Here is a 24,675-nt window from a genome sequence, read left to right as displayed (position 1 = left end):
TTTCGAGTTCAGTTAGCAAAATTAGCTTAATTAATGTATGACGTGAATGCAAACGGCCTGAATCTGTGGCAAAAGTCTGTGCGCGTGTATTCCAAGTAGTTTCATAATTTTCTTAAGTTAAACCTATTTTTAGAAATTTCATGACACTTTCTAAACGGGCACCCTGTATAGGTGGGTGTAGAAATTTGGGGTAGTCGGTAACGCTTCCTGCTAGAACCAGCTAGAACCTCAGTTCAGAAGTAGATTTACAGGTAAAGTGAGTCAGCCTATTTGTGTGGCGACATATCCAGCAGGCTAGTACTACATGTAATTTGGAGCACCAGGGATTCTTTCGATGTACGCCAGTAAACTCCCACACACGGTACTTGAAGCAATGTTTACCTCCGCCACATTGCTGCCGTCCTCGGCCGTATGGAACCTGCGATCTTGGGGCTGAGGAAGTCAACACTCTATGGCTTCTTCGTCCGTGTCTGGGTGCCACCTTCTAGTATAGAACTACATAGGTGCAGCAGAAATATGTACGCCTTCTCTTTTCATCAAGGGGTGACATTGATGTCGTTCGAGGTGACGCTCTTATTGGAGCCGTTCTGTTCTTGAAACTGTCCTTGTCTGTCTATCAGGAGTACCTTCTCGATAATGCTTCTCCCCGCGGACATCTGTGGGCACTACGATCCGTTGGCGTAGGCAGTGTATCCGTCTGTGAAATTCATTAGCATGAAAAGTACGCGGAATTGAGAGCTTACGCTTTGTGTACGTCATCGCAAAGAACATTTCTACATGGCGGCATGCAAAAGCACTGAGTGCAGAACTGGCACTGGATACCACTATATCGTACTTTTAATGTTAACACAGCTGAAATTTGAAATTGCTAGGCACGACTCGCAGCTGTGGAGCATGAGATTCACTCTGTTGTCATTCCAGAGGAGAAACATCACTATGTCACACGAAGCTCTCTGGAAGGCGTGCAGAAGTCATGCCGCAGAGGACAAGGCTGTTTTTACCTGCACTCTGACGGAACCACCAACGGCATAAATTATACAGTTGTCGAATCAGGTGAGATTATTGGAATTGGTGATTGGACCGTTACGAGACATCTGCCTTCTCCAAATTCTGCTCAGTGTGTGATATGTTGCCGGCTACTTGTTCAGGACAACAAATGCAATGATTGTTTTGACATGAGCTGGCTGCAATCCCTATATGTTGTAATATCTAGATAAACCGTTTTTTTTTTTTTATGGTGAGCGTTCGTACTATGATAAACGTTTGGCACTGAACGATGTGAGTGTGTCTCCAGATTTCCAACATATCTGGAGCAGCAGGTTTCTTGCAATTCATCCAGCAAACAAAAACGTGCGAAAGCCGAGTCAAAATCACCACTAACGCGAAGGTTCAAGCGTCGTCAGTGCCAGTGGCCACTAGCGCTGATGATGAGGTTAATGTTTAGGGCTGCGATCCCTGTACCCAGCTGGCAACTGGCGTTTCCGTAGCAAGATCCCCCCCCCCCACCCCTCGTGTTTTCCCGTTCTTAAAGAAACGGATATGATTAGAAAGCTGCTCTCCATTTTCTGGTAGAGCCTGTGATGATGGTTATATAAGCCGGCAACATGACGATATCCCACATAATTTCTGTTTCCCGTAGCAAGATTTGGCGGAAACAAAACCAGGTATTCTGTCGCTTTTTCAGCCTTCTTTCATAATATGAGAAGGCACATACGTTGTGATATTTTTGGTATACGATATTTATAATTTACACGTGCTTGTTATTGACAATGAAAAAACGCACTTGTGGCACTCCTCATTTCATACTCTTCTAACGTACGGCGAACTTCAAGCTAGCTGCGTCCTGGATACGCACAATTATGCGTTTATAACGGGTCCTGAAAATTGTAGCGCAATAAGAACATTTAAAAAAAGGTTACGCATAACGCTTTCAAGGTTAGCCACGACAAACATCTGAGATCCATCTACCGAGTCGGTTTGGAAGCGTTCATGATAGCAACTCCAGCCCATGGAGGGGGCTATATCACATCGGAACCGCGTCATATACTGCAAAGCTGCAAAGTGTCGGTCGGTGGAGGCTGGAGTGTACGTCGTTCCCCAATGGCGTGTTCTGTTTTGATCGTGCACGTCTACTTTGTGAAGTTGTTGTCCAAAACTTTCTTGTCGACTAGTGCTCCTTGCGAACTACAGTGTATGTACATATTTTTGTATATAGGATTGTGAACGGTGGTGTAACATAGTTATATTCACTGATAACTTCCAAAACTTGTGTACAGGGCGCCAAACCGAAAGGTTTTTCGCCCCGGTTTTCGTTCAGTTCAGAGGAAACTGTTCAGTTCCAGCACAGCTCTGCAACCGGTGCAGTTTTCACATTGTATACGGAGAATTGATTGCAGTGAAAATAAACAAGTTTATTCTTTCCAACAGAGATATAAATATGGAGAGCTTAGAAGGTGCTATAGGGTATCCTACCGAAATCCCCGGCAGATAATTCGTGAACTGGTGGCGCCATCGAAGATTTTATTTTATGTTATTTTATTTTTGTAAAGATCCCTGAGGTATCGGTTATGAACTGAATAGTGAGCGGCTCACTCGCATATGCTTACTATAATTAAATAAACATCATAACTTTCAAATTTTACTCCGCACGCTTACGGAACCGCTGTTTTATGCATCGGGACCTTCAGCGAAAAATATTGCAAGAAAGAAACAGCATCGACACTAAGTGATTTTTCCGAGTAATTGGTTCCGGTTTACATATTTCTTGCGCGGAGCAGTGCACCACTGCGCTCCTTCGATCAGCACTCTGGTTGTCAATTTCGTGTTCACTGTTTGACGCACGGGGGCGACGGAAGATTAGGAAGAGGTGCCTTAATATTCATTATCAAAGCGACTGGTAAACAGCGCTGGCGGTTCTCTCGTTCTGTAGGTTAGATAGCGTGCTCTTATCACGGATGATGACGATGCGCCGCGAGCGATGTGAACTACTGGGGTACACTTTTACACCATACACCACACCACCACCATATGGAACACTCCTAGCCAGCCATCAGGCCGAATGACAACGTTCTCGCCGAAGTCGTTGAAAACGGGAGGCGGAGCCTGTAGAGAAGGAGAAGGAACACAAAAGCGTCCCCTGCGGTCTTACGGCTGTTCTTTATCTTCCGTCACCCCCGTGTGTCAACCAGGCGGATCAACACGAGATTGGCAGCCGGATAGCTGATCCAAAGAGCACATTGGTGCGCCGCTCAGCTCAAGCAATATGTAGACCGAAACCAATTAATTACTCGGAAAAACCACTAAGTGTCGACGCAGTTTTTTTCTTGCAATATTTCTCGCCGAAGGTCCCAATGCGTAAAACAGAATTTCCGTATGCGTGCGAAGTAAAATTTCAAAGTTAGGATGTTTATTTAATTAGTGGGCGTATGCAAAGGAGCCGCTGACTACTCAGTTCATAGCCGATGTCCCAATGACCTTTACTAAACAGAAATGTCTTCGATGGCGCCACCTGTTCACGAATTATCCAGCCGGGGAATTTCTGGGAGACACCTGGTATTGGCAAAAACAAGGAGGGTGTCTTGCGCTCTGACATATTGTTGTAATGTGAGGTTTCTGGATTTTCCTACCCAAACACCGATGGACACCATGCACATTTAGCCGCAGGAACGCTCGACCAAATAATTCAAGTAATTTTAATGACTTTCCAGACGTTTGTCATTTTTGAGAAAATGAACAAGGAAGATATTGGGGGTAAAATGTGGGACAGAGGCGCTTACAAATTATCCTGAGTTTGAAGAAATGGCATTAAAAACCGGCCAGGAAGCGAGCGAGCTGGTGAAGTTGATGCATAATGTAAAACCACGAGACTAGGGAACACGAAAGGATAGACAACAGGAAGTCTCAATTCGTGTTGCCGTGTTGCACGTTGAGACTTCGTGTTGTGTCTGTCCTTTCGTGTTCACTAGTCCCGGGGTTTCACATTATCCATATCCTGACTTATCGCGCCTCCAAGGAAGGAATAGAGAAGATGCTGCCGGACAGCAAAATAAATATGCTGACAATCATAAACCGCAATCAAGCCTGCTCACTTGGCGTCACTCATGACACTGACTCAGTCCTTGGGTTTAGCCGTGCTTTACGTCCATTCAAGGCACAATAAGGCCTAAGTCCGTATAGGCTATTACATCCGTGGAGTGTATATGTAGTTCGCTCGCCGGGGACGGCAAGTCGTACTAATGTCACGCTTCCGATTTCTTCCCAATTTTTTTTCTAAAGCACCTTGAAAACATGCCTTTCCAGCAAATTTTCCGGAAAATTCGCATCTTTACGTTTATACACACTCTTAAATTCTGAACATACGCTGCAGATGGGGTGTAATGTCGGTGTAAACCGTTTTCCACATCCAGTTACACCCTTCTGGACAAAAAAGTTTGTATGAGGGCGTTTATATGGGTGGAATAGTTACAGAGGCCCATTCTGATGGTGTATATGTGGCTACTGGTATGATTGGTTACTGGTGTAACTGAGGAGAATATTTAACAATGTCCTGGAATATGAATGCCGTCTACGCTGAGTCTTTATTTTCCCTCATAGCGAAACCAATGAGAAACACAGACGTTATCTTAATGGGGAGTTGATACTCCAAGCAATTCCTCACTTGAGCGCCTTTTGTGTATATAATCAAAGTCATCTCGAACACCTCGCTCTTGGTTTTGACTGGAAGGCGAGCAGGGCTATCGAATTTGCAGACGCTCGCAAGACAAGACACCTGGGATAGCTTCGCCAATTATCCTGGCGCTTATCGTGGTACAGGGAGCATCCCAGTGAAGACTAGTGAGGGATGGATGTCTGCATGTCTTCTGTGGTTGGTAGTCCTCTTGGACTAGACAAATCCCAGACAAAGAAGGTTAGCACGCGTGCCACCGTCATCTCTCCCCTCCCTTCCCTCTTTTCAATCCCTTGAGTGCCGCCACTTCAGGGCAGGCTTACCGCACCTTCCCCCTACAACACCCTCCCCCTCGTAATCTCGCAACACAAGCAATGTATACAGTTTCTGTGTTCTCTTTGTTCAATCGTTTCTTCGACTCGTTGTCCCATTTATGTGATATTTCAAGTTTATCACTAAATTTAAGCGCGCGTATCCTTAGCTGTATATCATGGAGTATATTGGTCCAATAGGGCCCAGTTCCGAATTGCCATACTGGGATAATATTTGTCCACAATGCACTATATTTCCATGTGCATGATATGCATGGTACACTCACTATGGAAACAAAGCTCCACACGTTACACCATTGTTTATACCGAAAATGGAGTCAGTCAGTTATGCCGCGCCCATAGGCAGCACAGCCCGTTGGCAGTCGCGCTGACCGATGACGGGCGAACACCCAGATAAATCGGGCACGCGTGGATTGCCCACGACGGTTCTACGTACGACTAGCAACACTGGGAAGACAAAGGTTCCATCAGGATTCCCGGTACCTGCTGCCGTCTCTTTCCCGATAACGTCCATTACCCTGCCCTCCACGCATTGCGCTGTTGACTGACATTTTTCATTTCATTTATTTATAGAATTTGATGGACGATAAGCACAAGGTAAGGGGCTGAATACTTTTATTAGAGCATGATGCATGTATATATATATGTATATTACAAAAACACACCTTTTTGAAGGATATCACAAGTGCACAATAGAGATTCAAGATGTTTACAATCAGAAGAAGGGGAAGGGCAGGAAGCCTAAAGAGCAATGTTATCGCAATAATAGAGGTGACTGTCCAACAAGTACTGTAAGTTCATGGAGCAATATACTATCACACCGATGACTTAAAATTATGTTTAAGAAATACAACTATAACGCACACAAACAGCCAGCTGTAAGAACCTCCTTCTATATGTTGCCATTCGAATCCAGATCATTTTGATGCAAATAACATCCACGACCACGTGCTGCAGAAAGCACACTTTCAGAAACGTGCACCCTAACCCGATTGTGTCTTAGTTCACTGTTTACCAAGCTGGCCCACTGCCCAAGTTCAGGGAAAACTTTGGAGGGGTTCTGAGCCTGACATCATTCTCTTGTGTCATTTAGTTCGTGATTATACAAGCTTTGCAAGAACTTTCATTGAATTTTTTATGTCAAGACGGAGTCCTAAGAAAGCACTCATCCAAATCTCGGAAAGTAGCGTGTCAAAAAAGCTATTCGACGCAAGTTTAATGTGACACTTACTCTAGCTCTTTCCACTAAAAATGTCGTCGTCACTGAGGACCCATATTTCGGAAGAAGCATCAGGCCCTATACTCTGACAGTGATCACAAACTTACATGAAGGCACTTGTTCGCCATGACCTGTAAGTCAGGTCTGCAAGAGAAAAGTTGTCTTTCACAACGTTGAGGGCTTAAAATGTAAGACATATGAACCGAACATCACATTTAAAAATAGTAGGATTTGCAGCGCGCTGCTCAGATACGGAAACACAGCTGGGCCATCCCAGCCGAAGGTGCAGGTCGACCCTTTTAGGTTTCGCTGAAAAACGATTGTATGCACTCCCATATGGGAGTGTATACAGGATATAAACTTTTTTTGTTTCAACATCTTGTTTTCTTTAGCATCGGGGCGCCTCAAACTTGGCCCAAGCATGAAAAAGTGTTGTCCGTTCCTCGCGTCCTTGTCAGACATACGCCGAAGAGCGCATGGAACGAAAACAAATCCGTTGACACCGTATGAGCTCGTGTACGGAGCGCGTTTTGGACCAGGTTTACGACAGAACTTTGGTAAATTGGCATTCTCTCAGGAGCCCGCGATTATTTATGCCCATAAACTATCGTATCAAGATTCCCTTCACGTAAAAACATCAGGCTGATCTATATTCTGTTTAGGTAGGCTGTTTAAGTAAGCGACCGAGAATATCGACCATTCATAAAAAGTGCCTTTTGAGGTAGTATTTTCACGTACCTGAGGTAGTCTAGGAAGTGAAACAAGTCGTGCCATTTGTACTCCTCTCCTGTAACATATTGAAAATCTACAGGTGTTATTTTCCTTGAACGTGATTTTTTTTTTTATCACCATACTCTACTGTTAATCATTCGTTAGTTACCGTCTCCTATAGAAAGTGAACAGCGATGCCTTTGTGACCCTCTCCAGTGAATAGAGACCCTCTCCTTTACCATTTCGAAAATCTACAGATGTGTTTGTTCTCTACGCGAGAAAAAAGAAGATTCTTCAGCGCACTTGCATACCGTCTGTAGGGTACCATTCTCATCCTCTGCACGAATTGCGTCTTCTGCTGTTTTGCCATGTTCTACTAATCTGTACTCAGGTTGCTGCTTCGGAACAGATTCATCGTCATTTATGATCGTTTTCACATACCTGAAGTCGCCTCGGAAATGGAAAAAAAAATCAAACCAGTTCTGCTGGCGTATTTATTGTTAATGCGGAAACTTTCGTCTGTGCAGTTCTATCCGCTCTCTGAGGTAACATTATCGTCACTTACTGCGCCAGCTGCCCACATATTTTGCCTTAGAGCACGCCAGAACACTCTAACCGTCCTTGGAAACCATTTGTTATGGTCTCGCGTGCACTCCTCCCAAAACAGAAAGTAGAAAAAAGAATGTCTCTGTGCGTGCACTGTCTCTCTTTCACTGAAAACGTTTCTGGTGCATATACCTTAACAAAAGATATCGCCTTAAATAAAGAGTACCTCGTGGGGCCTTGGATGGAGCATGCCTCATTGTGCTTCACGTGCAGAAATTTTTTCTCTAACCGTATGTCCTCGGCTGTGAGTCACTACGCGTGCCCCGTCCTCAAGCCTTTTTCACCCAGGTGTCAGAATATCTGCATTCAATAGAGGCGCTGCAGACTAGCCCCATTGCTGCCGATCTGTTAAACTGTACTGCCAACGCCGCAAAATACAACGCAAGAATACACAGGTACAGACTTTCAAAATGTTATGAGAGAGAGTGTCCTCCACATAGACGCATTTATTTTAACTTCTTGGAAGACCTGAGGTAAGTATCTGAAAAGTGCAATTGCTTACGAATGCTCGATATTCACGGTCGCTTACTTAAACAATGAATACAACAGATAAGCTTCATATTGTTACGTGAAGTCAATTTCCATACAGGACTTTGAGCATCAACAGTCACGGGCTCCTCACGCTCGGCGACGTCCCCGTAAACCAAATGTAGAAGTACGAAAGGAAAGAGAAGACTGGGACCGAAGCCTTAATGTTTACCTACTACACAAATGATATATATATTTACTACATACTGTATACTATATGTTATTACTACTGTTATATACTGTATACTAACATCCCACACAACGACGGAATCACAGCCCCCTGCAATACCCTTTCTACAACAAACACCAGAAAAGACACGGAAACCATAGTCGCTCTAATGGACTTGGTCCTTAAACTGAACTACTTCGAGTTCAATGGCGAATACTACCTACAAGTACACGGTACAAGTATGGGCACACCTGTTGCACCCACATACGCAAATATCTTCATGGGGTTCTTAGAAAACAAAGTTATCAGTGCCCTCTCACTAAAACCCACGGTGTACCTTCGATACATCGATGATATACTGATAATATGGGAACACGGGGAACGTGAATTTCAAAAGTTCATAGATCTACTGAACACCGCGCATAGCAACATAAAGTTCACATCACAACAGTCAACTCACTTAATTAACTTCCTCGACACAACAATATCACTAGACAACAGCAACCTCATCACAATCCTGTACAAAAAGCCAACTGACAAACAGCAATACCTTCACTTCAAGCGTCACCACCCGCGTCACTGTAAGGTTGGAATTCCTAATGGGCAGAGTGTAAGACTACGCAGAATTTCTACAAACGACACAGATTACGCAGAGAAGCTTGACCAACTCTGCAGTACACTTGCCCAAAGGGACTATCCAGACTCCCTCTGTCACGGAAACCTGGTGCGTTCCCGGGATGCTATACCACTGGGACCTACTCGCGATCGCACCAGGTGAAATATCCTCCGTTCTTAACCTCTGGATAAAGGTGAGACGAATTCACCGGCGAAAGTTTTCCGGCCGCACAGCGGACACTTAGCAACACCGTTCCGGACAAATAAATGAAGAAGAGTGGTCGGGCTGCCCTATGTCAATCGACACACGTCCCCATGCGCCACATAATGAGACAAAGGAGAGATGCTAGTAACGTTAACAGCAACTAATTTAATTAACGCAACAATTTATATATAGAATTACTAGAACACTATCAACAGCATGGTTAACATTTGTTCAAAGGGAGAACAGACAACGGTAACCGTGTATTTACACGAGCGCCTTTTCTGACTGCGCAGCGACTGAAGGAGGAGAAGGAGGTAGCAGCATTATCACGCAATCATCCAACCATTCGGTCGCGGGCGGAGCTTATCGCACAGCAGAATCTATGAAGCGCACACGTTTTTATTGTATTTTTGGCGAGATATCAAAGAGCCTTGTGCAACATCACTGCGCGCAGCAGCTCCGTCCGTCAGAAAGAAGCACACGGATAGTTTGTTCGCGGGGCACAGAATCTGACGACTGACGCGCAGAAGGAGGACGGAGCGAAAAAGAAAGCCACCCTCTGTTGCCAATGTTACAAGCTCTATTATTTTTTATCTATTACACCAGGTAGAGCAACATCCGATCTTGTGGAAGCTCGCCGATGAGCAAAACCGAAATGTACCGAGGAAACATGCCATGTGGGAAAAGGTCGCTCTTGAAATGGAAAAGAGACACCCGGATGTCGAAGCAACGGTAGATGTGTACATCAAAACACTTTTTGGGTCCCCATATTCACGGCGCAGTCGTTGTATCAGTTGCTGTTAATTAATAATAACGAGTTGGCAGCATTCGCGTTCCAAACCAAAAGGTATCGGCTCAGGACGCTAGCAGTTTGGTTTAAAAACGAGAAATGTGTGAGCAGTATCGCACGCCGTGTAAGACAAAGGGGTGCAAAATTTTATCCCCAAGCCGGCCACTGTGGGGTCACGCATATTCATAGTTGTCTGGCATCATAAATTAACCATGTAATGGTATAATATTTTAGGGCTGTCATTACACAAGCCTACATGACAGCTCCCCGGGGTCATCATCACGTCAAGCGGCGCATTCACGGGAGGCCACTGTGTGCATACATCGTGTTCTGACAAGGACCAACGAAAACGATCAGTTGTAATAAAGGGAGTCAGTTTTCCGCGGTTTCACTATTCTTACGTGTTTCCCATTCATCGCGGCCACACAGTTTGAGAACTGCCACAGCGCTTTAGAGTAACCCCTGGACAAAGCTATAGTGCTGAAGATGCAACACTTACGTGATGGCGTCTCGCTTTGTCATGACATTATTTCATAATTAGCCACTAGGAGAGCTTCCTATATAACGCGATATGCAAAAAGTGCCAATTCGTGAATTTTGTTTTGTTCCATAATTTTATATGTATGTATGGGACGGTAACGTACCTCCACCAAAAAAAGAGAAAAAGAAAAGAAACAGATCATAAGGGTTGTTTGAGTGGGTGTGAACTCTGCCTCGCTATGCCACCGGAATGAGTAGTAGACACAAAAACATGGCCTGTCCAACGTCTAAAGCAATGGGGCCAATGAAACGCAGGAATTGGAAGCTACCAAAGCTAGCCGAAAAAAAAAAGCAAGACGGATGGAGGATAGAGGATGAAGGGTGGAGATGCGTTGAGGGTGCATGAGTTCGTCGGGGAGAGCAAAGTATTAGATGGGCCGTTGAGCAAGGCCTCCCTTCTGCAGAAAGAGGACAAGGTTTCTTGCTTTAGCGGAACGTACAGCAGAGGGACCACCAGAGACACACACACAATTGACACAAAAAGGTGTACGCTCCACTCTGTCCTCCAATCAGAAGTGAGAGCCCTATCATTCACGGCAATGATTGGCGCAGAACCTGCTATGCGATGAAGCTGTTTTTACTGTGTTCGAAAGGTGCGACCTTTACGCCACAGCCGTCTCTGCTTTACACCACACTCAACACCGTCAGACTGCTGCGGAGTCACGGTAGTCACGGTAAAAAACGACGACGCACAGCTTTCACAGTACTCTCTCCTACACTCTTTCCCGCTCACTCTTATATACGAAGGTGTTATGCATTTAGAGGCATGTTTAAGCGCACATAATTCGAACGAACCTGTTGCAGACGGGTTACGGAAAGACGATCACTGGCTAGTATACTGTCCCGCATATTGGCCTCTATACTCTCCTTTAGCGCTTTGCTATGCGGAGCAGAATGTATTTAAAAGTGGCCGCATCGATGCTCAAAACCTTGCGGTAGACAAATGGGTCCTCGCGTCGTAGCTCCCGTAGAAGGCTATTTTGCAGACCGTACTCTTTCCTCAGCAACCATTCATTCGTCCATAGCTTCTTTAACCGCTTCTTTTCGTGTCAGCATTCACTCTCGTCAATGAGAAAAGTAAGAGCCACAAATTTTCGCTTTCTTTCGTCCATTGTGTACCAAGCGCCGTGCACATAAAATTGATGCTGCAACGTTCAACCGCAGCGCGAACGTAATCCCCGGCTTCCCCAGCATCTGAGCCGACATCACATTGGAACACTATCTGTGTAGGCGTTCCAAAAGGGCGTAGCCTCAGCGCCTTATCATTTACCCCTCTCGCTCCTTCAGTCGCTGCGCCGTCAGAAAACACGCTCGTGTGAATACACGGTAACATCGAAATCACAGGTCGGTTAGAGTCCTGATACGTATGAGGAAGGAAATGGAATCAAAGTCTTAGCTGATTGATGATTGATGATGGCAGTCTTCAGATGGTCCTCTTGGTGTGGCTGGTAGACAAAGTCCAAATCGATGATCACTGCACACACTTCACTTCACTAAACCACATTGACAAACCATCGCAGAGGGAATAACTGTTTTAAAATTGAATTTTGGAGAGCTGGTGCTGAGACGTCCGACTTCTGGTCACATGTTTACCGACTGCCCCGAAACAGGGGTCCTGAAGAGTTTTATTCGGTGTCGCATGGCTTTGACGTCTTTGTCAGTCGCCGACGTCGCATACCTCTGGCGCCTAACACACACTTGCTACAATGCACTTTAATTGGTCACAGAAGCGGAGGGACACAACTGGTAAACAACGGAGGAGGAGGATACCCCTAAGGTCCACCGCAGATATTGGCTCTTAACTAGTCGCGGGTGTCCAAAGGGACGCCGCTACATGTGTTTTTCATACAGCTATGAGACTTCCGCAATCTCTTGTCACACAGATAGAAGCCCATCAAAACTCTGTAATAGGTGGCGACGACATAAGCCGTCAGTAACGGCTGGTACCAATTTACACCGTCTACGTGCCTGCCTAAGTGCTTGCCCCGTCAAGACTGAGAATAATACTTCTATTGTACACAACCCTTCTCCGAGCAAACGGACCCATGTGTAGGCGACAATTTTAGCCACTTTGGCTCTGGCCACGCGGGTCCGGCTCCCCGGGCGTCGTTAGAACATGACAGAAATGCCGCCGAAAAAGGACAAAATTGCCCGATTCCGCGACACCACCCCCTCTTTAAGAATATTGGTAATCTCCAATATTCAAGAACATAGGAAGAATGGCATGTTTTGTCTGGCCTACGAGATACATTTAACTCTGATGACTCAACTACAGCACACTACAATATGCAGAAACAAAGTGATACACATGTGGTTAATATACAGGAATATCGAAAGGTGCGCAGCACTCCACACAGATAACACCAATGACGTAGGTTACAACATATCGTATCTACACTGTGATGCATTTACACATCATCGTTACATGGGTTATAACAGTACATATAACAGTAACATAACACAACCACCTAACAGGAATACATTTTTTTTTCTCTTTTCTTTGACCATTTAGTCGAGTCGGCTCATGTAGTCCGCTCCTACATTTTCCTGGCCCCTGATATGCTCGACCCGGAAGTCATACTCCTGAAGGGTCAGGGCCCAACGAAGAACTCTCATGTTGATGAACTTTGCCTCATTTAGGTATCTCAGAGGTTGATGGTCCGTTTGGAGTACAAAGTGAGTACCGTATAGGAACACATGAAATCTTTTTATTGCCCACACAATTGCAAGGCATTCCTTTTCGATAGCGGAATATGCTTGTTCTCGTGGGCATAATTTTCGGCTGGCGTACTCAATGGGGTGCAGTCCAGTTTCCCCTTCTTGCAAAAGCACAGCACCTAGTCCAACATCAGAGGCATCTGTTCTAAGTACGAAGGGCTTAGAGAAGTCGGGAGCCCTCAGGATGGGGGGTTCGGACAATGCGCGCTTAAGAGCGTCGAAGGCCGTTTGATGAGTCTCCGTCCACACGACTACATTAGCTGCTCTCTTCTTGGTAAGGTCGGTCAATGGTGCGGCGACCGCTGCGTAATTCGCCATGAAGTCACGGTAGTAACCTGCGAGACCCAAAAAGGAGCGCACCTGCCTTTTAATTTTTGGTCTCGGCGCGTCCTGAATCCTCTGTAGGATGGAGTGTTGTGGCGTCAGTATTCCTATTCCTATGTTGTGACCCAGGAAAGGAAGCTGGCGAAATCCAATCTCGCATTTTGTGGGTCTTATTGTCAGACCTGCTTTCTCGATTCGATGCAGTACCGTCTGCAAGATGGCAACGTGTTCTTCCCACGTCGTCGTAGCTATGAGCAAATCGTCATAGTAATGGTACACATTCGGGATGTCTTGCAGGATGTGGCGCGTCAGCTTCGCAAATACTGCGGGAGCAGTCTTTATCCCGAACGGCATGTTCTTGAAATGATAGTGGCCATTTGCAGTCGAGAATGCGGTGAATTCCTTCGATTCCTCACTCAGAGGCACCTGCCAATAGCCTTTGGTCATGTCCATTTTGGAGAAGTACGTTTGTCTTGCTACTTCCGACAGCAAGGAGTCGGCTCTTGGGATGGGTTCAGCATCGGCTACTAAATGTCTATTAAGTTGTCTGAAGTCGATGCAGAGTCTGTTGGATCCATCCGGTTTCTTGACTATGATGGTAGGGGAGTTGTATGGAGACTTCGATTTTTCGATGATACCAAGTCGTAGCATCTCCTTTACTTCGTCTTCAATGGTCTGACGCACCGCGAATGGCAGGGGGTATTGTTTTACGTTAATAGGCCGGTTCGTGTTCAATTGGAGATGACATTCGATTTCCGTCGTTTTCCCCGGAACATCAGAAAACACCTTTTCATACCTATGTATCACGTTATGCAACGACTTTTTCTGTTCCTCACTTAGGGTCTGTGCAACTTGAATATCCTGGTGGGTTTCCTTGGGCTTGCAGTTGAACTCCGGAATGTCGACGTCGCCGCTGGATTCGTCGAGTTCCCGTACAGTCATGGCTACCGGCGTTGATGTCGATTCGGGAGCCGTCCTTCTCTCTTCGTACTTCTTGAGCAGGTTTATGTGGAAAAGTTTCTTCCTGTGGCCCAAATCGACGAGGTAGTCAACCGCTCCTCGCTTTTCAGCGATGGGAAAAGGCCCTTTCCATTGCATCGTGAGCTTGTTTGCCTCTGTCGGTAGTAAGAGGAGTACCTTATCTCCCTGTTTAAGCTGTCGATGCTGCGACCGTGCATTGAAGTATCGAGAGTATCGCTCGGAGGCTCGCTCGAGTTCTTCGTGCGCAATCGTGCACGTGTCTTCTAGGCGGTTTCGCAGATCGAAAACGTACTGATATGTACTCTTTAGTTCAGGCTCAATTTCTTTTTCGACCCATAATTCTCGCAGGATAGCTAGGGGTCCTCTGACGTTGCGTCCATAGAGAAGCTCAAAAGGGGAGAAGCCTAAGCTTTCCTGTGGAACCTCCCTGTATGCAAAAAGTAAAGGGGAAAGATACCGATCCCAATCACGGGGTCTTTCGGCACACATTCTTTTCAGCATCGTTTTTAGTGTCCCGTTGAATTTTTCCACTAATCCGTTTGTTATCGGATGGTACGGTGTCGTCGTTAGCTGCCGTATTGACAATAGCCTGGCTACTTCTTTCATCAAGCCGGAGGTGAAATTAGTTCCGCGGTCGCCGAGGACTTCTTCGGGAATCCCTACTCGACTGAAGATGTTCACCAGCGCTTCGGCGACCCGTTCTGTTTCAGTACTCGGCAATGCTACCGCCTCAGGGAATCGCGTTGCGTAATCCATGAGGGTTAGGATGATTTTATTCCCACGTGACGACGGTGGTTGCAATGGACCGATTATATCGATGGCTACCCGTTTGAATGGCGTGTCTATCACGGCATCTTCTGCAGTGGGGCCCTAGCTGTCTTACCCCTTGGAGTAGTGCGCTGACAAATATCACAGCTGGCTACGAAACGCCTGGTGTCGGCTTGAAGTCCTGGCCAGTAGAATTCGCTGAGAATTCGGTCCGCCGTCTTTCCGCTTCCGAGGTGTCCGGCCATCATTCCGCTATGAGCCAGTTCGAGCACTACATGTCGGTGCTTTTTGGGTACCACGAGCTGCAGGATTTCTTCTCCGCCTTCATTACTCGTACATTTTCGGTAGAGTTTGTCGTCAACCAGCTCGTAGCACGCGCTTCCGCTCCCCTTCTTTCTTCCTTTCTTCGTTACGCCAACTTCCGCGAAACATTTTTGCAGGGTTGCGTCCTCTTTTTGATCCCGGACAAAATCTTCCGCATTGAATCCCTCTGCTAATTCGGGGACCTTCAGTCTGCGGAAAACCGTGTCCCTTTCCCTCGCTTGTTGTCTCGTGACGACAGCATGAGTTTCAAAACTACCATTTTCTTCGATCGAGCATGGCGAGTCATTTGCGTCGGCTTTTATATCGGTGCGCTCGTCGTCACTGGTATGGCCAAGTTCGGCGGAAATGGGTGCAGCTCTGGGAATGGTTTCGATTTTCGCGACCGGCTTCGTCACAACTGTGTCCCAATCGGGATCTGGATTTTCGGCGCTCCGTACCCCTTCAACGTTGCCTGGGACCAGGTCGTACATGGGGTTATCCATGCACCGGGCTCTAATTCGACCCGTGAAGTAGGGAGTTCGCACGAAAATGTCCGCTTCGGGGAGAATTTTCACGGTTTGGTCAATGAGGAATACCGGGTGTACGGCTCCTGTTAGCTCTTCGCTGCTCACCAAATCTTTTCTTACGATCACCGTGTTGCAGCCAGTGTCTCTGAGAACTTGGATAGTTCTTTCGCCGATTTTGCCTTCCGAGACTGGCAACTTGTTTACCCAGTATGGGCCCTTACTTCCTGACACGGCCGTCTGTACCACGGGAATCTTCGTGCCGCCTTTTAATTCTACAAAACCTTTTTGTATGCACAAGGATACTGACTCCTGAGACAACCCCTTATCGGCTGATTTCGCCTCTTCATCGGCCCGAGCTCTGCAGTTCCAGGCGCTGTGTCCCATCCTACCGCATCGTTTGCACTTCGGTGGTGGTGGTGGTCTCGCCGCGGCGCTTCTGCAATCTTGTGGTCGGTGTCCGATCCTGTTACAAATGTAGCATCGCGGTCGGTCCCTTTCACTGAGGTCGCCTCGTTTATGACTGGGCTCATTCCTTCTCTCGACATTGTTCCTGCCTTCCTCTTTTCCTCCTCTTGATTTCTTTCCAAAATTCCTTAGGTTGTGAGCTTCTACGTACTGCTCTGCTCGCGTTACGAGTTCCTTCAAATCTTCTCCCTTTCGCTCGCGTATATAGAGGGTTAACTTCTCTTCGCTGTGGGCGAGCAACTGCTCCTTTAGAAGTAATCGCTTCACTTCGTTGCAGTCCTTTTTAGTGCCGGAGAGTTCCATCCATCTCTCCCAATAATTTTCTAGGCGGGCGATATATTGGGATACTGTCTCGCCATCTTTCGGCGTAGCGTCACGGAATTTCTCGCGGAATCCGTCTTCGGTTAATCTAAACCGGTGCAGCAGGGCCTGTTTTATTTTGTCGTAGTCAATGCAGTCTGCCGGAGACATCCTACCGTAGACCGCCAATGCCTCGCCTGTCAAACAGATACTAAGGGCACTTGCCCACTGGTCTCTGGCCCATTTTTGACCCTCGGCTACCTTTTCAAACCTAACAAGGTAAGCGTCTAAATCGTCTTTACGATCATCGAAGGGTGGCAACAACTTATGGGGACTCAGCCCATGAAACTTTATGGAATCCATGTGGGGGTTTTCCGTTCCGATTTTCCGTTTTCCGTTCGATTACCATTTTCTGCCTTTAGTAGGAGTAGCTCCTTTTCCTTCTCAAGCTGCATCATTTTCCTCTCGAAATCTTCCTTCGCGGCTTCGAGCTCTAATCGTCTCAACCTCTCTGTGGCTTCGGCTTCCTCCTTTCGTCTTTCGCGCTCGGCAGCTCGGTCCTCACGCGCTCTGTCGCGTTCTACTTTGACCCATTCCTGAAGCTCCTTTCCCTCAAAGCCTAGGTTTTTGCCCATAGCAATTAACTTTTCTGTTCCGTTTCCATTCTGAAACCTTATTCGTCTCGGACGTCAGCACCAACAAGTATACTAAGCACCTTTCCTCTCCGTCTCAGTGTGAGTGGACAGCCCGTCCTGTCGCGGACGCCAGAAATTTTTATATGTCACGGAAACCTGGTGCGTTCCCGGGATGCTATACCACTGGGACCTACTCGCGATCGCACCAGGTGAAATATCCTCCGTTCTTAACCTCTGGATAAAGGTGAGACGAATTCACCGGCGAAAGTTTTCCGGCCGCACAGCGGACACTTAGCAACACCGTTCCGGACAAATAAATGAAGAAGAGTGGTCGGGCTGCCCTATGTCAATCGACACACGTCCCCATACGCCACATAATGAGACAAAGGAGAGATGCTAGTAACGTTAACAGCAACTAATTTAATTAACGCAACAATTTATATATAGAATTACGAGAACACTATCAACAGCATGGTTAACATTTGTTCAAAGGGAGAACAGACAACGGTAACATCGAAATCACAGGTCGGCTCTTATATACGAAGGTGTTATGCATTTAGAGGCATGTTTAAGCGCACATAATTCGAACGAACCTGTTGCAGACGGGTTACGGAAAGACGATCACTGGCTAGTATACTGTCCCGCATATTGGCCTCTATACTCTCCTTTAGCGCTTTGCTATGCGGAGCAGAATGTATTTAAAAGTGGCCGCATCGATGCTCAAAACCTTGCGGTAGACAAATGGGTCCTCGCGTCGTAGCTCCCGTAGAAGGCTATTTTGCAGACCGTACTCTTTCCTCAGCAACCATTCATTCGTCCATAGCTTCTTTAACCGCTTCTTTTCGTGTCAGCATTCACTCTCGTCAATGAGAAAAGTAAGAGCCACAAATTTTCGCTTTCTTTCGTCCATTGTGTACCAAGCGCCGTGCACATAAAATTGATGCTGCAACGTTCAACCGCAGCGCGAACGTAATCCCCGGCTTCCCCAGCATCTGAGCCGACATCACATTGGAACACTATCTGTGTAGGCGTTCCAAAAGGGCGTAGCCTCAGCGCCTTATCATTTACCCCTCTCGCTCCTTCAGTCGCTGCGCCGTCAGAAAACACGCTCGTGTGAATACACGGTAACATCGAAATCACAGGTCGGTTAGAGTCCTGATACGTATGAGGAAGGAAATGGAATCAAAGTCTTAGCTGATTGATGATTGATGATGGCAGTCTTCAGATGGTCCTCTTGGTGTGGCTGGTAGACAAAGTCCAAATCGATGATCACTGCACACACTTCACTTCACTAAACCATATTGACAAACCATCGCAGAGGGAATAACTGTTTTAAAATTGAATTTTGGAGAGCTGGTGCTGAGACGTCCGACTTCTGGTCACATGTTTACCGACTGCCCCGAAACAGGGGTCCTGAAGAGTTTTATTCGGTGTCGCATGGCTTTGACGTCTTTGTCAGTCGCCGACGTCGCATACCTCTGGCGCCTAACACACACTTGCTACAATGCACTTTAATTGATCACAGAAGCGGAGGGACACAACTGGTAAACAACGGAGGAGGAGGAAACCCCTAAGGTCCACCGCAGATATTGGCTCTTAACTAGTCGCGGGTGTCCAAAGGGACGCCGCTACATGTGTTTTTCATACAGCTATGAGACTTCCGCAATCTCTTGTCACACAGATAGAAGCCCATCAAAACTCTGTAATAGGTGGCGACGACATAAGCCGTCAGTAACGGCTGGTACCAATTTACACCGTCTACGTGCCTGCCTAAGTGCTTGCCCCGTCAAGACTGAGAATAATACTTCTATTGTACACAACCCTTCTCCGAGCAAACGGACCCATGTGTAGGCCACAGAAATGCCGCCGAAAAAGGACAAAATTGCCCGATTCCGCGACACCCTCCTAACCGAATTCCGGCGCAAGGCACTCACACTCGATCGAGACGAGGTTCTGGAAAACCGAAAAAATCCTGACGCGTGCCAAATAAGCTTCATCACAAGATATTCCAACGCGCTTCCAAACATCAAAGCCATTCTACAGAAGCACGAGCCCCTCCTCCAAACCAGTGACCGACTTAGCAATATATTCACAAATCCCATACAGGTGACATACCGACGCGCGAAAAACCTGGCAGTCTCGTTGGTCAATGCCAAAATCAGCAAAACGAGCACCCCGTACACGGGAACACGACCCTGCAACCTCCCGCGCTGCAAAACATGCAATCACGTTCAACACACTAACTCCATCAAATCACTGCGAGCAATTACAGCCACCCCGTTAACCGCGCATTCACATGCACAAGCTCCAATGTCATATACTGCATTGAGTGCGGCGACTGCTCTATGCAGTACATTGGTGAAACCGGCCAACAAATGAACAACCGCCTTACCGGACACAGAACCGACACGTGCAACAAACTCCCCAAAGCAGTCGCCGAACACTTTAACGTTCCTGGTCACAATTTTGACAACATTGAACTATATAGTCTAGAAACCGGGTTTAGATCCACACGTGACAGACGTGATAGGGAGTCTTATCTCATATACAAGTTCAACGCTCTTCACCCGTCCGGTATCAACAAATCACAAGGCACCCTAGAAACACTTCACAAATAAAATATGCTTTTCCCTTCTACCTCCATTATCATCTGTTATGTTCTGCATGGCCACTGCTTTCTACTTTCTTTATTGCATGCCACAACTTTGTATTACAAATTTAAAAAAAAGAAGAAAAAAAGAAAAAAAAGAACGTTTGCTCGTTCTGGAATTTTCCCCACGTAACCACTAACCTCCTTATCTTTCGCTATGCTTGCCTGTTGTCCCGTTTCGTCCACGTGTTCGTGAACGCTCCATTTTTCTGTAACGGGTCTGTAGCCTAGATCACTACGTTGACATAATCCCCTCCACACTCTAACCAAGCAGCCATTCACTCCGGCCGTAGAAGCCCGTACGGAATCTTTCTTCCCTCCGAGCTGTTGACCCACAATTCGCATGAACCTTTATACACGTCACACCTAACTCTTTAAATACCACGCCAATGATGAGGACGGTGCCCAGAAGAACAGTCTCTGTTCGAAATATCGGCGGCTTCTGTCCTGAGGCGACTCCCTTCCTATATATTTATGATTGCATTTTGTATTTTTTAAATTTTACTATGACTTGTCATTCAGTGTTCACAAGTGTCGGTCGAGGACGCATTGCGGCAACCCTGGTCCCCAGCCCCTTCTTGCTCTCCTCTCTCCATCTGTCCTCGTCATGCAGTACGCCGTGCATAGCCGTAGTTAAAAAAAAAACAATGTTGGCTAACACAACTCAGTCGTACAGGAGTGAAAACTCCGATTCAATCTCCCCTCTAGAAAGTATGAACTGCCCTTCAGCCCATCAAAATTTCCACAAATGCTGCAAGTGTGCGCCATTCTGATAGTATCCATCTCACTATGCCGCTAGCAATGGGTATAGAGTATCACCCCGGCGATGAAAGGCCGTTCATCATCGTTCAAGTAAAGTTGTTGTTGTTGCTTGATATTTCAGCACCTAGCGAATAATCACCGTATAACATGCGTGGCATGTCTCATGAGCGGTTTTCTTTTTCGCTTTTTCTGTTGCTACAATATTCTGTAGGAATGTCGCTCGATCATGTGAAAATACACGGTAGACTCGTCTTCCGCGAAGCGCCTTACACTTTAAGAAAATAAAGGATTACTTTTACTCCTTTTGGGGACTAAATGCATTGCCACAAAAAAAAGACCCTTTCGGGAGTAAATGAATGTTACAGAGTGGAGACTGCATTTCACGCCCTGTTGTAACAGTCCCAAGTACATAATTCGTGTGCATGCATGAAAATACTTTGAAGCAAACCGTCAACCGTGATATATCGAGTGATATAAAATCTTTCGCCATACATAGTACACAATTTGTGAAGAAAGATGCGCTAACTGTTTCTTACTGTGTGTGGCTGGAAAATTGCTACGTTGGCTGTGTTATACAGCCTTATGCCGTTCAAATTGACCAAGGGCACACATTTGCGTAGACTGTTGCATTCAGGAGACCATTCGCGAAGTTCAATGACAATTTGCAGACCTCGGGAGTAAAATGTCAGGACTAAATGTCGGGTTAGGGGACTAAAACGGGGAGTAATTGCAGACTAGAAGAGTAGAAGCTGCGATTACTCCCCGTTTTACTCCTTTTTTTCTCAGAGTGTACATAGGGTATGCTTTTCAGGGTATGCTATTTCAGTCGACGTTAAATAATCCTGCACTGTTCCACTGTACTGTCACTCATTGTCAGAGTCCACTCGCGATCCAACGGCACGGGTGGTCACATTTTCTACATCCCCCCCCAAAAAAAAAAAACTTTTGCATGGCGTAAACTATACAAGGCAAAGGAATTAATGCCCTGCTACACTTAGCACCTTGTATGACTGGGTATGTCTACTCCTTGCAGGTCCCAATACGAGTACAATAGGTGTGCGGGCTCGCGTTGACGCCGCTCATCTAGCTTGGGCCATCCAGAAAATAGGACAGCAGCCTCCGACACCATCAGATGAGATCTCTCGGAAGGTAAAACTTTCTCATAGAAACTGGTCAGGTTCTAATGCGGCTTCAGTCTTCACGCATAAAGTGAACCCAGCTGACCTGTATACACTAAGGCACGTGGGCCCGGTAATGTGAACGCGCAATGATAGCATTGCGAACGGCGCTTCGAATTACAGCTTTGTTCATGCATGTTGTCGCGTGTCCACATACTGAAGCTGATGGGGCTGGGGCTTTAACCCGGCTTGAGGCATCACTAAGTGGTGTCGTGGCACAGACATATTGTGTTCCGTGAAGGTCATCAAGTGAGTTCTGAAATTATTATCTCAGGTCTGAAGGGATCATGCCGATGGTGCTCGAACGTTCTCCCCGCTGTACCCAGCACAGTTCTATGCCGATACGGACCCGCCTGAGTTATTGCGAAAAATCGGGCATTACGAGAAAGAGAGCATCCCTCTGCCTAGTGTCGACGTGCCCCGGGGGCCGCCCCCTGAGCCGCCTGAAGGGGCGCCAAAAAGACTATTGAAGAAGCCTCTTTGGGACGACAAAAAAGAAAGAAGAAAAAAAAACAGAATACAGGGGGTAGCATATCTCCCAGTTGTCCTCTCGCAGCAGAAAAGTACACGCCGCCCTAGCTGTATTCGTCATCCCCAGAAACGCAATATGTATCGTCGTAGGGAACAACGCGTGCTGCTCGTTTTTCGTGAATGTATTTGTTAATGTTGTGAATGTGTGTACAAAAGGGGGGGGGGGCAACGTGCTAAGTATAAGTAGATGGCGTTGAGTATTGAATTATGCATAGGGTCCGATATTTTCGGGTCGAATGCTTTCCACTGATGCAGAGGGAGAGGAATCGGGAGCTATTTTTAGATCGGAATCTCTTCGTGAAATCGGATGCTATGGAACATTCTCACATTTCGCGTGCAGTGATTTCCCCGGAAATTCACTGCTGGGGGGGGGGGGGGGTGCCGAGCTCTCAAGGGGGGGATGCTTTGTGAAGGTTCCACTTACGGAATTTTTCTTAGACACGGAAATAATCTTGGCACAATGGTGACATATCTGCACAGCTTCCCCGCTTTATTTGTAGAACACAGTACATTAGAATACAGATTCATTATGAACGGCATTTCAACATTAAGATGCATAATCACACGGCCGACAAAGAAAAACGATTAGCACCTTGTCTCACGAAGCTCAATGACTACCTTGAAATTAACGGTGCAAACCTTAGACGAAAAAAGCAGAGTACCTTTGCTTGATTCAGTTGGGCGCAAATGGTTGTTGATGATCCTCATTGAGTTTGCGTGCCCGCACGCACTTTTGCTCGTATATGCGCGCCATATATGCTTTGAACAGTTACTTTCAAATGATTTTGGACAAGGCAAGGTAGGATCATCTGTATGACTGTGGTCCTACAGCCCAAGTTTGACAGTACAGCATGTATTCACTGCGCCGGACTCATTACCAGAACGTGTTGGTGGCCGAGTTGGGTGGGATCACCTGAGAAATTTCAGGGAGGGTGTTGGAAAAACGTAGGGAGGGGGGGGGGGGTGTAGGGAAATCACTGTTCGCGTCGTATCCTAGAGCCTCTCCAAGGACCAAAACTGTACTGTAGAGAAGAAGATGCGCGAGAGCACGATTCTACTCTGGCGTGTGCTAGCTTTTCTTTGGCTGTTGCAGCCATGTCTGTTTCATGCTCAGTCTTCTATTAAAGAGGTGTGCTGAACCCACTGTACGGTTATCTCGACTGGCGACGAGCGAACGACTTCACGAAAGGTGCTGGGGGATGAGCCTCGAGTTATTTCAACCGGAGCAGGTTCGGACGATGGTGTTCGGCGGTTTCGCAGCCCTGGGATGTTTGATCCTGACAAGGGAGATTGGGACCTCTGTGAGATCAGGTTTCAAGTCGCTATGGGTCTGGCAAGAGTCATGGACGATGCGGACGAAGGTGGACTTCTAATTTCCTCGCTGAGTCCGTCAGTCTTCAAACGGCTCTATAACCTGCTGCAACCGAGGAATGTCATGGAAGTACCCTTCAAGGATCTTACTGCAACGTTATCTGACCATTTTACTCCGAAACGTTTCAAAAAGTTTGAAAGTATAAGCTTTTCTCAAACTGTCAAAAGGACGGTGAGTCCGTGAAGGATTTCGTTGAGCGGTTGTCGGCAATCATTTCCCGCTGGAATATGGAAGAGAGTGATGTCCGAGCCTGTTCCCTGATCACAGCGTTCATCGTAGGCCTCCGAGATCAGCGGATCCGCGCGCGCCTCGTTCTGAAAGAGACCTTCACAATGGAGACAGCGATTCGGCTTGCTGAAGGTTCTCTGGTTGTGGAGGCAGAGTCGAAGCAGTTGTATGCAGAACCGCCTGTGCACAAGGTGGCAGTCAAGCCGGAAAGCAAGGAACGATGTTTCCGGTGTGGAAATTCAAACCACTCGCAAGAAACTTGCAGATTCCCAACGAAGACTATCATGCCTCCGGCAAAACGGACCGAAAATGTGTCGTTCATCCGCTTCACAGGGAACGCGGAAGAAACGTTTAGAAACGGTAAACGAAAAGATTCGTTCTTAGGAACGTACTCGAATCTTTTTCGAGGCCAACTAGGGAGTTGTACCAAGACTTCATCCACCTTCATCTCAAGTAAGACGCTGAGCCGAAATTCTTGAGGCCCCGGCCGATTCCTTTTGCGTCCCGGGTGGCGTTGACCTGCAACGGCAAGTGCAGAATGGGGTGTTCGAA

At 46.7% G+C, this 24,675-nt stretch overlaps 1 protein-coding gene across 1 annotated transcript in view; it reads left to right on the top strand.

The window, feature by feature from the left end:
- LOC135374227 (ATP-binding cassette sub-family A member 7-like) overlaps positions 1 to 24,675 on the top strand; it is a 184,035-nt gene that overhangs the window by 2,816 nt on the left and 156,544 nt on the right. The window contains exons 3-4 of the mRNA XM_064607232.1: positions 922 to 1,053; positions 21,848 to 21,963. Coding sequence (XP_064463302.1) covers positions 922 to 1,053; positions 21,848 to 21,963 — 248 coding nt within the window. The remainder of the gene's footprint in view (positions 1 to 921; positions 1,054 to 21,847; positions 21,964 to 24,675) is intronic.

This window comes from Ornithodoros turicata, unplaced genomic scaffold (genome assembly GCF_037126465.1).
Source record: "Ornithodoros turicata isolate Travis unplaced genomic scaffold, ASM3712646v1 Chromosome48, whole genome shotgun sequence".
Lineage (NCBI taxonomy): Eukaryota > Metazoa > Arthropoda > Arachnida > Ixodida > Argasidae > Ornithodoros > Ornithodoros turicata.
The sequence above is the reverse complement of the archived record's forward strand: the minus strand, read 5'-3'. Positions and strand labels throughout refer to the sequence as shown.